A 15,615-nucleotide genomic window follows, 5' to 3' on the forward strand; every position below is an offset into this window, starting at 1 on the left:
CTTTCTCTTTCTTTGAGGATATTTTTTTCTCTATAGATTATTTTTTGTTTGTTTGTTCTTTGTAAACAAACTGCATGCTAAAATATATTTTAAGTGAAACTTTTATCTTCTTTCATGATTATTTTCTTTTATTGTTGACATTTTTTTGACATTTTGATTTTGAACAAAGCCTGAGATCCACAAAACAAAAAAATAAATAAAATAAAAACAGTAATACTGTAATAAAAGGTACAAAATCAGGATTGAAACATCAGACAGTCTCTCTCATTTAACCAAAATTGTACAGTTTTTTTTTTTTACTGGCATCATTTATTTTAGCTGTAGTGTATTCCAAACTAATAATGTCCAGTAGATAGAGACTCCAGGATCAGCTGGAGCAGATGAATCCAGCCATATTTTTAGGATTTTTTTTTTTTTTTTTGTGCAGCAGCAGCAGTCAGAACAACTGACCTCCAACTGAGTCCTTCTTTGGTTGATAGATAAGGAGAGTGATGAATCGTTCAGCAAGAGAAAAAGCAATGGGTCGCATGAACTTTTATCTTCTTAATGTAAAATTAAAAACAATAAACTGACAACAACAACAAAAAAACAATAAACTAACTAACTATGTGCAATTAAATAGCCATATTTGTGGTTAGATATTAATATTTGCATGTGTAGTATTGAAGAAACATTCCACTATTCATGGGGGCCCCAGTTTCGAAAAGAAGTAACATTAAAATCTTATTGGTTAAAGACAGATTTTGCAACATATACTATCGAAAATGCAGGGTTCCACACAATTCATTCATGTTGTCCCCAAAAAAATCAAAAATCAAATCCATTAACTTTTCAACACTTTTCAAAAAATGTATGTTTATTGAACATTAAAAAATTAAGTTGTCCCAATGAAATCTGAAAGATTGTGTTGTTTCAGCTCATTTAATAAAGTAGTTTAAACATGTAAAAAATATTATTTGAGTGTATGATAGAAATTTAGTAAAATAGCTATATGATTAATATAGGCTTCTTGACATTGGCTGGGGCCCCTAATTTCCCGGGGTCCTAAGCCGCTGCTTACCTTGCTTATTGGCAAAGTCCACCCCTGATTCTATGGTCAGTTCCATTCCTGCAAAAAATAAAAATAAAAATAATAATAAAAAAGCTCTTCATAATAAAAAAGCACATTTTAAAAGTTTTTGACACAAAGAAAATCTTTTTTTTTTGAGGAACCAAATATTTTTTGTCTATTCCATCTCTGCAAAACCCCCTATTTGGAAGAATGCAGTCTTTTTTATGCATAATTGTTTTCATGAACTTATTATACAGTAATTACAATTGGCAGCTCAGTCAAATACCGTTTAGTAATAATAGTTCAGAATCCATAGGGCTAAAGGAAATTCAAACATGTTAAAAGTCCAGATTAGTGAGGTGTTTCGAGACAGCCTTTTTAAATGTACCGCTAAACGTGCTGAGGGTGAATGATAGGACGGATCCTCCTATGAAAGACGCCACTAGGTCGCATTAACATCGGTGCCATTGAGTTCACACAATATGAGGGAGCACAGCGGCAGGCAAAAACCAACTCCAGATTTTTCAAATCGGTGCGTTTGGCCGTTTTGTACCCGCATAATGTAACAGTAAACGACACGTTACGAGCTACGAGAATGGGAGCCAAAAGCTGGCTTTTATTTTGACTGCAAGAATGTGGTGCGGGGAGCCCTGACAATACGCCGTTCAGCTTTCAAATGGAAGATTGGCTACTCCAGCTCGTTTCGGTGGAAATGTTGCCGCTGCTTTTTTCACACAGACCCTTTTTAATCGCCATGGATCTTCGGATTTGGATTCTTTTACCTCTATCGTGTCTTGGGCTGTGAAAAAGAGAAAGACAGGCTTCGCCGATCGACCGGGATACAACGTTCTCTGCCTACCTCGACATTTTGCTACCAGGGATTTAAATAATCACGTGCTACAACAACGGAAAGATTTTTTTCTTCTTAATCAGAATTGATGTGGCCGTCTGACCTTTAATGAGTTCAACCTGGAGGGCAAAATGAGTAGGGAAAGGCCGAAGAGAAATATCATTCAAAAGAAATTTGTAAGTGCAAATTTTGTCGTTTAATCCTTTACGTGACCATCGAATTTAGTGGCATCTGCCTTGTAATTTGTAGTAATCACACCGCTGTTTCCCCCCTGTTAAGGTAACATCAGGTTTGCTGACAGAATTGGGTCAGATGTTATAAACGAGCAGTCCGTGAACCATCTTCAGTGTGAATTAAGGGTTAAGGACGGGCTGGCCGATGCGTATCTCGCTGTTGACCCAAATAATGCATTGGGCTTTTGAAGTGTACCTTGATACGTTTCGCATTTCCGGTGTCTGTGTTTGTTTCCACTGTCTGTCAGGTTTGTCATAAAGGAGCTCCTGTCGATGTAGACGACCGTCTCGCGACACTACCGTGGTCAGTTTGTGGTCGTGTGTGTGTTTGCGGTCGTCATTCTGTATGTGTGTGTACGTGTGTCTTGGTCGGTTTTTCAATGTCACAAGAACTTAGCTTGTCAAATCGTGGGCAGATGCTTGTGTTGTGGTAAGGGCTGAGGTGGTTTACAGCCTCTCTCTGACCTCCTGCTGTTTGTGTGCTGTGTGCAGACTGACCTCTTTATTGCTAAGATATGCTAAAACTGGTCCTCCACCCCTTCTGCTTTCACTCGGGTCTGATTTAATCCAAGCTCTTTCTTTAGTTATTTTGTCCATCATATGTGATATCCTGATCAGTGGCTAGAGTTATCTTTAACTAAAAAGTAAACATTTTGACTACTTGAACTAATGTTATCTAATAAAATGTTTGTTTGTTTTTTTACTGTAAATAAATGTATATAGATACACTAATTTCATTTAGTTTATTGTGATGTAATGAGGTAACTAAATGTAGCCTATATTAAATAATAAATTAAATTATTCAAAATAATTTGTTTAATTAGTAAATTATATTATTCATAATTAAAGATATATGAAACAAATGATAAAATGACAAAAACAGAACAAATTTGCTAAAATTTTAAGAAAAAAAAAAAGAATTCAAAGCTATTAAATTGTAATAATTGTATTATAAGTATGTATCATAGCAGGTCCACTGGCCCCTTCTTAACGGTTGTGTATAAAAGGCAATGCCATTTTATTTCTTTAGGTTTCTATTGGTTGCAGCCTATTAATTTTTATTTCTAAATCTGTTTGATTTGTCTGGAGGTACAATTCTGCTCGTAAGTTTACACCCCCCCCCCCCCTTACACCCCCCCTGCAGAATATAAAAAACTGTAATCATTACAATAAAATAAGCAGGATCGTATAATTGCTTGTTTTATTTTGTTTAGTGCTCTGAATAAACTATTTCACACAACAGCTGTTTATACTCACCAAGGCACAAATGATTATTGAATATCTAGAAATTATCCTAATCAAAAGCTTGCATACTCTTAAATAATACTATCTATTGTTACCTGGATGATCTAAAGTATTTTATGTTTGTGATAGTTGTTAATGAATCCTTTGTTTGTCCCGATCAGTTAAACTGGATACTTTCCTTCAGAAAGTTTACAGCATCTTCTGTATATTGTAGCACTTTCCAACAGTGACAGTGTAGTTTTCACTTTTATTATTTTTTTACAAGGACAACTGAGGGTCTCAAATAAAACCCTAACTAAAAGTAATAACATTCACTGATTCTCAACCAAGTAACACAATGCACTGAGAACAGGGGTGTAAACTTTTAAACAGGATGCTAACTACAGTTTTACATTTTAATTTGATTCAATTTTACATTTTATTTACTGCCTTTCAGCAGCTAATACTTCCATGTTTCCTGAAGACAAAATAAGTACAATGAATGTAAACCAATCATCTATTTATATTTTATAGACATTTAATTGAAAACTGATTTAAAATAATATGTAGGAAAAAGGCCCTTATTAATGTTTCAAAGTATTTAGATTAAGCTGCTAACCTTGATGAAAATGTATGTTACAAATGACTCTTTAAAGAGTGGATTTTGTAATCTGTAGTAAAATACTGTTTTTTTATTATGAAAGCACAGAATTCTGACTCATCGACGTGAAATACATTTTTATAGTAACCTTCCCAACTACCTGGTATTAATGTATTAAATGTGTGTCTTCCTGCCTGCTTGTTCAGATTTGTCAACCATCCAACTCAGAGTTTAGTGCAACACACAAATCCTGTTAAGTGAATAAACCAGTGTTACAGGCATTGACAATCAAGCAGGAACGCTGGTGAGTGAAAAGAATATGGATGACAACCACATTTTTGATCATAATCCTTACGTTCTGGTATAATGTAGCAAAGTATAAATGGCTTTTTTTACAACATTTCCCATAATGATAGTTGCCAGTAAATGGGTATCAGGTAATCTTTTGTGGATGTTAAAATCCATTTGACTGCATGTTTTGAGCAATCTGATAAAATGCATTTTCCACTATCTCTGAAAGTGGTCAAGAGTTGGCTTTTTTTTTTCTTAACGTTGATTAATTAAAATGCATCTTAATACTAAATGTAAATAGTTCATCAATGAATCTTAAACAGGCGTTTAATAATTTCTTAGATTTGCAAGTGTTTTGGTGAACCCTCGGTTGGAATGCTTTTCGATGTACATAAATAAGAGATATTTAGCAACAGCAATAGTGTCTTGAAGGGGCGGGAGGTAATGCTAGAGAGCATATCATTGGTCTGAAGATTTGATAAACAGAGTTGACATCGGTCGTTGATTCATTTGGCTGTAAGTGACAAAACGAAAAACTTGAAAGTTTATATCTACTTAATGCTCATTTTGTCACTGTTTTGTTGCAATACTGGAATTCCATACAAATTAGTATCGCGAACATTTGAGCGCTGTAGAGCACGTTCTTAAACACCACTGATTTGCCATTGTGTTCATGTGCTCAACAGAAATGATTATGATTGGCTGTAAAGCTCATCCGTTTATCGAAAACACAGCTGTTTACTGCACCAAATTTCAGTACCGTTTGGTATCGAATTCCAGTATCATGACAACCCTAATCACATACCCCTTGCCTTCTGACACTGTTGTGTACCTCTCAAAAAAATGTTACTACATATTGCGACAACACTTAGCAAAGCTCTGTGATTGGTCGGCTTGATATCGGTGACGAGTGTGGGTGGGGCTGAGAGCTGTGGGAGTGGAGCGAGCCTGTTGAAACGAGTGTTGACAAGTGAGTGTTGAGTTCCATGAAGTAGCTCCAATTGGAAGCTTTTGTCTTGATTAAAGTTGTTGCACGTCCACTGGTTCCCGCCTCTGAATAAGCCAGTTTGAGATACTTGTACATTAAGGTAGAATTCAGAAAAAAAATCAACAGAGAGCAATCTAAAGTCCCACTGCCAGATAGCATTTTGAAAGTGTTATTGCAGAGCAACTTAAACAGCATGCAGAAGTATAAATGCACCACTACGCGCAAGGCATGCCCTATGGTTCACGGCGATCACTCAACTCCAAAGTGTAAATCAGCCTTTAGAAGAACCATTTTTGGTTACCCAAGGAAGATTAAAAGGTCCATTTTGTCCTTTTTAACAAATCTAATAAACTCTCTATTGAAAACTTTTTATGAAATTAAAAGTTTCTATGGATGTTAAAGTTTCTGCATGGAACTTTGAAAAGTTTCAAATTTACGAGTTGTTCTTTGAGGGTTATTGTTTCATTCAGCTTGCTGTCTGAAGTCTTTGTTTACATCAGTTCTTTGATGTTTAATGGCCGCATGGCTGGAAGTACAAGCTCTGAACATTCAGTTTGGTTTTGTGAAGCTGGGAATGATCACTTTAAAGACCATAGCTTCTTTGTATGATGCTCTGTGCTTTGACTTTAGTCAGTATTCACCACAATTCATTGGATAAAATACAGCTGTCTACATCTAGATGTTTACACATGAGGAGGCACTAGCACAAACACACATTTAGCGCTTCATGCTAAAATCAATCAGTCGTCAATATGAAGGTCATTTTATGAATAAGCTTAGCATAAACCTCCACTGTTCTTGAAAACTCAAGGCTATAAGTATAAATAGCCCATTATGCATATTGAGACTAAGAATGTTTTACATTCTTCTTTCTCTCTTGCCAAACCGGATATGGAGGGTTACTAAATCAACACAGGGATCAAGAGATTTCTGATTATGACTGCATGAATCAACAGCACTGTTGATATGTCACTTTTCATTGTAAAGCGACCCGCATTTACACAGTAAACGGCTGTTACACTTCCTATTATGCGATTTGATCTCATTCTTTCGGTTTGAGAATATTATATAATGTCATTCAGGATTAGGTGAGGTTACGGCACACATTATTACTGTGGATTATTGTATCATTACCGAAGTGTAGTGTAAATGAACAGGCTGTAAAAACAGGGAAAGCTGTAAGAAATCGTTTTTCACGCTTTCTCCCGAGCACCATATGTGAAAACAAATCTATTTAATGTGACAACAGAGCAGAAATTGGCAGATATATATCGCTGGGTGTTTACAGTGTGCACAGACCTGCCTCACATGCCAGAGATGGCCATCTAAACTGAAGCGCTGGTGTCCCGCACTTTTTCTTTGGCCTCAGCAGTCAGAGATATTTGATATACTGTTTAGCTGTTTCGGACTCATCCTTGGCATTGGTTTGCTTCAGTCAGTAACAGAGAAGTAAAGCCGATGCTACACTGACCCACTTTAGGTTTGTGCTACATTCACAAACTCCATGAAGGCTAATTCGTTTGAAGTGTTTGCTTTAAATGGGTTTTTATCTCGCAAATATTGAGTGTTTTTGGAAATCTTGAATAACAGGTTTTGTTCGGTAGCTTAACTGGAAAGAAACCAGACGGTAATTTATATTTGATCAGGTTTCTTCGTAATTAAGTGTGATTTAAATCGGTTTCTGTTATAATATAAGTATATATATTTTTTTGACATTTCTGGTACATGTAAATGACAGAAACATAATGTATTTCATCTTAATATGTTTTTTCACATTAGTCAGTGGATTGCCTTATAATTCTTGGTGCAGACTTGTGGGTTTCATGATATATTGTTTCTACATGTGGTTTGAAATATTGGGCCTGAGGAAACACTTAACAGTGTTCGTTTTGCATGTGTATTTACATGAGTAATGAACAATAATACTAATGGACTACATGGATTTAGAGAGTAATTATTTTGTGAAGTGGATTGTTATATTAATTATATTAATGTGTTATATGAGATGCTTGCTGACACGGTAAAATAGAGTTAAATATGGTCAGATTTGTAATTTAACACCCTAACAACAGAATTGAATCGCCACTGATGTCACTCACTGATTCGTTATATTGATCTAATTTTATTTTTGTCAACATTATTAATATTGTCTGATCATTAATTACTTGTGATTATTTTTCAAGAACAGTTAAACAAATGTACAAGCTCAGCTGTATGCATCTTATTAGGATAAGTTTATGTTTTTTTTTTAAATAAAAATCCCAAAATGAATGATCAGTTTAATTGTCGTCTTCATGTTTTGCATAATTTTTAGATCATTTATGTTTTACATTTCAAGCGTTGAACCAATAGTAGGGCTGTGCAATTTGGCGGAAATATCTAATTGTATTTTTATTTTTTTTGATAGATATTGCGATTTGATTTGTGGTTTAATTTTGTAGTCAAACTTCAGCTAAATATCTGTAAGCCGTGGCAAAAATCCTGCAACAGCTTCTAATAATGACCAATATGACTTAGAAACTAAAATATTCCCATATTACCAATGCTGTTTTTTAAATATATATTAATTTGTTTATTAATGCTTCTGAAGCATCAAATGCCATTATCTTACACTTTCCTGTTTGTTTATTTTAATGTGGGTGTTCCACATAGTTTGGTTGCGCAATTTTGATTGGGCAGAACAAAAATGTGCTCACTCAACTGGCTAGTTAGACTACACAGACGACAGTCACGCATTTGCTCTGGGCAGGGGAAATGAAATAATACATAAATATTTCATATCACAGCCTCTTGCGATTAGCTAATTGCAATGTTTTAAATTGCGATTGTGATTCAATTTTGGTTAGTTGCACAGATATAACTAATAGATTTGACCATTTTGTTATTTTTTTGTACCATTTGGTAACTTAAGCTATATTTTTTGATGGCACGGTGGCTCAGTGGTTACCACTGTCACCTCACAGCAAGAAGGTTGCTGGTTCAAGTTTCAGCTGGACCAATTTGCATTTTTGTGTGGAGTTTGTATGTTCTCCCTGTGTTGGCGTGGGTTTCCTTCGGGTGCTCCGGTTTCCCCTACAATCCAAAGACAGTAGGTATAGGTGAATTGAGTAAGCTAAATTGCCTGTAGTGTGTGAATAAGTGTGTATGGGTGTTTACCAATACTGGGTTGCAGCTGGAAGGGCATCCGCTGCGTAAAACATATGCTGGAAAAGTTGGTGGTTCATTCTGCTGTGTCGACCCCAGATTATTAATGGGACTAAGCCGAAAAGAAAATGAATAAATGAATGCTATATATTTTATGAGTGTAGATCAGATATGTATCTGTTTCAGAATAAATAATAATTAAATTAACTTATTATTTTGAACATAAATATATCTAGTTGAGTATGGAACATGATTTTACTCAAATTAAGAAGTCTTTTTATGTTTTAGAGATTTTGCTTGTGATTAATATGCTTTTATGGGTGTACAATTATTATTTCTTTACATTTTTTAAATAACTCAAATTAATTGATTATTATTTACATACACACCACATGAGCATTTGTATTGTCAACACTGCTAATCTATATTTTAATAATCCGAAGTGATGAGCTAAACTACAAACATGATTAATATCACATGTGTTGTCTGCAATCATACAGCCTCGTTGCGTTTTATCTGTGTAATGAAATTCTGTGGCTGTGTTATCACTCTCAAATAAAACAAAGGATGATGTAAAAACTGCAGGCTGCTTGTAATGGCTGCTTCATGCCTCCGTCTCAGACGTGTCCAGCTGTGCACTAATTGATGCAGTCATCCCAAACCCCAAGGAGATGCACTGTTTTAGCTTGCTGAATTGGGGACAGTTGTTGCTGTGGCATTTTTTGAAATCCGATATTTAATCAAGAAACGTGTCTGGCGTTTGTTTATTGATTTAATGGATTTTTCACTTGTTTTTTGAGAGATGATACTCTCAGATTTCATAAATGGCAATTTGATGTTTAAAGGCTCCGGTAATACTTTGACCAGCAAATGTTGTTTTTAACGATTGATAGTATGTAGTTTAGAGTATCAATGCCTTTCTGAGGGGACTCTCTTTGTTTGCTGCTGTTAACAAAGCAGCTTAGGATGTGAGCACATTACTCTTCACTTCATAGCCTAGATTGAATGAAACATGGATGAAAATTAGTGCAAGCTGACTTCACCAGTGTCATTTGAACTTTCAGACTTCATAACAATTGTATTTTTCTCTATACATTGCCTTTTTACAAAGGATCAAATGTTGCCTTCCTCATTTGTAAGACACTTTGGATAAAAGCATCTGCTAAATAAAAATGTTATGGTGCAACATCTCAAAATATGCAAAAATAACAAAGAAAAACACATGACATCAACTGAGAAAGACGGATTTTATGCTATAAGAAGCTATGCAATAAGGTACATTAGAAACACATTTGTGATCACAAATCAGTCTTTTTTGGACAGGTTTATTTTTGGCTATACACTGCTTGATTTACAAAATGATGATAGATATTTAATTTTTGCTACAAGTCATTAGAATATTAAGTAAATGAAGATATTTTTTAGTTTTTTGCTTTAATACATAGTTTTCTATTAGTAAAGTGCATGACTAGGCACTTAATTTAGACACCAAATTTGGTCTTATTTCATACATCAATGCATGAAAACTCCAACAGCGGCTCATTCTGAAAACATAGCCCTATATACATTTCTGGAGATCTTGAATTATGAAGCAAGAGAAACGTATGGCTGCATTTCGTCTTTAAAATGACCGATTACCTCCATATGGACAGCTTTTCCGCTGTTACCAGTTTGCCCAGTAGATGTAGAAGTCAAAATATATTCTAGAAATAAGCCTCTGGTGGATTTGCGAAAACAAAAACGGCAAAAAAAAATAGCTCCTGGGATGTATTTTGCTCTCTCCAAAAATGTATAAAGGCGTACGTAACGAGAGAGAGTCTGTATTGGAAAACTTGTGTATTCAGCTTTTAGTTAAAAAAATCTCAGTTTCAGAAAACTTTCCTGTAAGGGGTTCTGGTGCAGGGTCAGAGCTATCAAATACATTCTTTGACGCACAGCAAAAAAAAACTTGTGTGATTTTGTCTTAACAGATCATTTGATTGAACAACTGACTTTCTAGAACACTACTCTCATTGGACACCATGCAAAATGCTGTTTTAGTTTTTCATCAACGATTTGGTTAATTTTCTTTATGTCTTACAAGGTTTATTGCCAAACATCTGACAATTGCCTTTTAATCAGCCTCTTTTTATCACTATGGTTTTCTCCTGGTTGCAGCAACTTTTTTTATTGTTGATAATTTGTGCCAGTTTTGTTGGCTTACGCTTATGGATATATAAAAAATATATACTAAATTTCAAAGTCTGTCAAAAAGTTGCATTGCATCGTATCATATTGTAAGATAAAGGGATAGTTCAGGCCACAATTAAAACAAGGTGTCTGCGTGGTCTTAAAAAGTATTAAAAGTTGATTCAATTATGAATTAATTATGAGAAAATTTAGGCCCTTAAAAGGTATTAAAAAGTCTTAAACGGGTTTTAATGAGGTCTTAAATTTTATTCAAGCATTGTCCAAAGTGTTTGATTCCAAAAAAGCATAAATTTATTTATTTTCCTCCTAATATTAACAATGACGTACTATATCCATGCGATTAGTTTGGGCAGGGGCGCATCCGGCCAAGCTCCTCTGTCTGGGTGATGTCATGTAATTTGTGTCAAACGTGGGAAGGCGTGGCCACTTGAGTGACAGCTATGTCTCGATGGTTGCCGTAACTTCACCTCAGCTGATTCCAGATGATTTGCTGCTGATTTCGGAATATACATCGTATTTCTGTGTTGATTTATGTGGCTTTACACAGTCAGTTGCTTTTTGGAACTATTTCCATATCTAAAATGTGTTTGTTTAATTTAAGATAATTTATTATTTATAATTTTCCTTATACCTGTAATGCACTCCAGAATCTGACAGATTGATTAGCTGTATGCTTTAAAACAGTCATCTGAAACAATGTCATAAATGTCATGCCTGGATTTCATCAATAGCCTTGCATTTACTAACACAGACCATATTTGAAGTATTTGAAAATAATTGGCGTTTTCCTGCTGTGGAAAAGCATCATAAGAACAATGTTGTTTAGTGGCTCAAAGTATTAGAACAGTGTTTTTAAAGGACTAAACACTTTACTGATATATTGTTCAAACAAGCACATTTAGTCAGAACACAAACAAGTCACAGATTGTGAAGTTTAAAGTGTTTCAAAATACTAACAGGCGCCTATAGCTCCGCTTCGCTCTTTGCCCTTATTTGGTTACCCTCGGTTGGAGTGATGACGCGCAAACAAAATGACGCAGGTTGGCCATGCCCAATTGTAGCTTCTTTCGTGCTTTTCAGAAATTCATGGGTAAGTCGCAGATACTACATCCATATCTTTTCCAGTCTATGAGTAAAACCAAAGAGCAAAACAGACAGCAAAATGGAAAAATGTAAGTTTGCGTATACTCCTTGTTAGAGAAAGACGAGTTTAAAAATTAGCTGAAGCCTGTCGATATAAAACAACCGCATAATTTATTCTTTCAAGCTTTGTTTCTTCCGAGCTTATCTGAGTTCTGTTCCATGTTTGTGCACCATTGATTTGTTTACTACAACTTTATTAACGACTGTTTATTAACAACTGTTAGTTAGGTCAGGTTTGATGCTGATTAGAACTTGAAGTGGCGATGAGGTCCTAAAATATTCTGAGAAGGTCTTTAAAAAGTCTTGAAAAGAAAAGACCCTGTAAAATTTGAGGATAATATAATAAACCTCAGGCCACCCAACGTCAATCTTTTCTTTTCCACTCTGTAGAACGTTGAAGACACTAAAACTGTGATCCTTTGTGATTCATAAAATTCAAGTCAATAGCACTCTGAGAGTCATAAAGATACAGACAAAACAAAATGAATTTCAGTGGCTCCTGAGGATACACTGAAGCAAAACGATCAACAACTGAACAGTCTTGGCTTGAGGGTGCTGAAATCTCTTTTGATTTGCATCCTCTGATGGAAACACAATGCCATGGGAGATCACAGAGTTTTACATTAGTTTCAGTTTAAGCAAGTATTGTTATTATGTCTGTTGAGATGGAGGGAGGGAAGTGTGAATGTAAAGCATCCAGGTTTGTCACTGGCGTTCTGCTGTTGTCAGGGCAGGAGAGGGGACTGTCATTGGGTGGCTCTGTGCTTCTTTGGCTCTGTCTGCAGCAATCTGTCTTCACAGCGAGGTGAATGTGTAGAGGCTGTTGTCACTGGAAACAAAGTGTCCTTGATAAGCGAATCCTGTATGGGCGCAGGTTTGTGGGAACTCCCTGGAGCATTGAGTCCTTTGTGGTTTTACAGTTGGTGAAGATTGTGTTGCTGAATCTGGGAAGATCAAAACATGTATTTGCAATGTAAGCATAAAGTTCAGCGTTTTTTAAATTGTTTATTTTTTTGAAGAGGTGTAGGCTGTCAGTTATTTTTGGTTTTCGTTATTTTGTTCATTTTGCACTTTTGGTGTTCTGAGTTTTCCATCAGATTTTTGTTGATGGAAAAAATTAAATATATAATCAACATAGCTTCATTCTGAAAACGTAGTCCTGTATACATTTCTGAAGATCACAAATTATGTAGCCAGAAGTAAGTATGGCTGCATTTTGTCTTTAAAACGATCGATATGGGGCGGTATGACGCCATTGCTTTTCACGCTTACCAGCTGACCGCTTACCTCCATATGGACTACTTTCTTATGTTTCCATCCAAAAATGTGAATGATCTTTATGTGCAAAACTGGATCATCGAATGAATGATTTGCGAATAAAGCAGCGTTTCCATCCAACGAGTCAAAGTGAACAAAATCGTCACTTCCTGATTAACTGGGGCCAAATATCAACAGTAAAAACTGAATTTGCTGCAGTAGGACAAGCTGCGTCAATCTTTTCTTCATCTAATAAGTGACTTGACACGTTGTGAACACACAGTGGCATTTGAAGGTGTCAGACGCGAACCACAGACACTCTTGATTTTGGAGTTCATTAATTATATAAAAACACTAATACTGTTACGATAACTAGCGATCGTTCGTCATAGATTACTGGTTCTCCCACACAACAAGCCATGGACTACACTTCCGCCTTCTCCTGGACTACATATTCATACATGCTCTCCGATCACACTCACACATGCTCACTCATCTAGACTGATTACATTCTCACCACCTGACCCTTGTCAGAGACTGATTGCACTCACTACTTAAACCACTTGTTAATCTGTTAGTCTTGTTAATCTGTTGATGACATTACAACGCGTTCTCCTAGTCTTGTCTTCCCGTATCTTGATCTTAGCCTTGCTTATCCTTGTTATCCTGTTTAGTCGCCTGCCTTACGACTTATTGCCTGTTTATACGACTACGATTCTGGACTGCCTGTTTATACCCGTTTATACCCTACAGTGTGCTCAGCATAATGGTTTGTCTATTCACACACATTTTCATCATCACATGATCTCATAACAAAATCACATGACCTTTTTTAATGCGCATACTGGAGTTTGTGCGGTAGAAGTGTTTCCATCGTAGCTGGTGCGCAGCTTTTCTTATCAAATAAAAAGTTTATCCTACTCAGTTATGCGCATACGTTTTTTAAGGCGCATTTTCAACATTTATGCGTTTCCATCAACTGTTTTTTTATATGCAAATGCAAAATGCTCATAAAAATAGGTGGATGGAAATATTGCTACTGTTACCAGTTTGTCCAGTGGCTCGCCATGTACGTCGGCATATTTGAGACGCAGAGAAGAATTGACCACAATGATGGGGATTCGAGTCCATCAAACGATTCCAGAAAACGGGTTAAACAAAAAAAAAAGCCGAAAAATTTAATAAACAAGTAAATAACAGGGTGAGAATCTGGTAAAATCTGAAATCGTGGTAAAAATCAGGCAAGTGCTTTTCTTTTTCTGCATAGTTTTTTTTATAACTGTCGATTGGGCTTAGGAAAGTGAGTGGGCAGGTCAATCGGTGCTTTTAAAAACACTATTGGTTGGGTTTAGGGAAGGAGGAGGGTGTGTCAATTGATCGCTTATCAGTCAGTCAGCCAGCCTCTGGTGGATTTACATGAGAACAGCAAGCACAAATGGATAGGGATGTCCCGATCCGATATTGATATCGGAAGTTCGTCCGATATCAGTCCAAAAAGTTATATCGGACTGTGTTAAAAATCTTCGATATAAGCAGTCCGATGTGCTCTTAACTCCGTTACAGCTATTCTATCCAGCAGCGTTCAGAGGCAGCGTGCAAAGCCCACGTGATCACAACACTGCTTGCTAGCAAAGTGTCTAATATTTAACATGCTCTTCACACTAAGTTATGATGTATTACGATAGAAATCTATTGTGACGGTAGCACACGCTGACGCTATCAACAACAGCACGTCTAACGTTACTGGTTTATTTACTTCACGTCAAGCGATCTTTAGATTTTATTGTATACGCTGCTAAGCAACACAAGGCACCGAATGGCGACGTAGCACACATCGTGCGAGCCTCAATTCGGTCAAGGCATATCGTGGTGCATCCAGTGTGATATAATAAGACTTTACCTCAGCGGCTTGATTTTGTGTGCGTGTAAATACTCCGCCACGGAGTCGCGTGCTCTGCCGATGCAGACCCACAGAGACTTTAGCTTTGAGAAGAGTGCAAGAACACACGAAAAAGAAAAGCCATTTACTAAATAGACTGATCCAGCTCATTATTTAGGGTGAAAATACCTCCTCTTTTTCCCGGACATGTCCTCTATTTGGCACTTAAAAAATGCATTTAGCCAAGATTTCTAAATCGCTTAACATATCCAGGATTCTGCTTTCTTTAGCTGCGTTTCTACATTACTTTATACGCAAACTTTGGCCGGTGCATCTCAATCTCTCAGCAGCACCAAGACTAGAGAGGGAGCAGATTTGACCTTTCAGTGGTGCACATAGATAGTAGGAGTGAAATAGTGGATTTCTTATTCTTTATTTTATTTTTTAACTTGAACACACTGGAAAGGACCAGTGTCATGTAAAAGGTGTTAAATGCTAAACATCTTTGTTGTTTTAATTGTCTGTTAAAATAAGAATAAGAAGTCATTCTGGTGCTGAGGGCCATTACAGTTTAAAAAGTGGATGGTATTACTTTTGGCGCAATAGGAAAATTTAATTAAAGGCATTCCCATATTTAACTCTTCTTTAAAAAGCCCAGAAAGATAAAGTGCTCTGATAACAGTGTCTGCTTTGCACATGAGTTTGCAGTTCTGTCTCTATTTACATTGTCATACTTTTCCCATGTGGGTAGTAGGGTGGAATAT

General features: G+C 36.1%; 1 protein-coding gene across 2 annotated transcripts in view; it reads left to right on the forward strand.

Annotated features, from left to right (window-relative positions):
• The first annotated feature begins 1,511 nt into the window (after positions 1-1,511).
• jarid2a (jumonji and AT-rich interaction domain containing 2a) overlaps positions 1,512-15,615 on the forward strand; it is a 97,476-nt gene continuing 83,372 nt past the window's right edge. For both annotated transcript variants that reach the window (XR_015511395.1, XM_087287001.1), the window contains exon 1: positions 1,512-2,077. Coding sequence is in view for 1 of the 2 variants with exons in the window: in XM_087287001.1 (XP_087143127.1) it covers positions 2,033-2,077 (45 nt within the window). In the remaining variant the exon portion in view is untranslated. The remainder of the gene's footprint in view (positions 2,078-15,615) is intronic.

The sequence above is a fragment of the Danio rerio genome, chromosome 16 (assembly GCF_052040795.2).
Source record: "Danio rerio strain M-AB ecotype USA chromosome 16, GRCz13ab, whole genome shotgun sequence".
NCBI classification, from domain to species: Eukaryota; Metazoa; Chordata; class Actinopteri; order Cypriniformes; family Danionidae; genus Danio; species Danio rerio.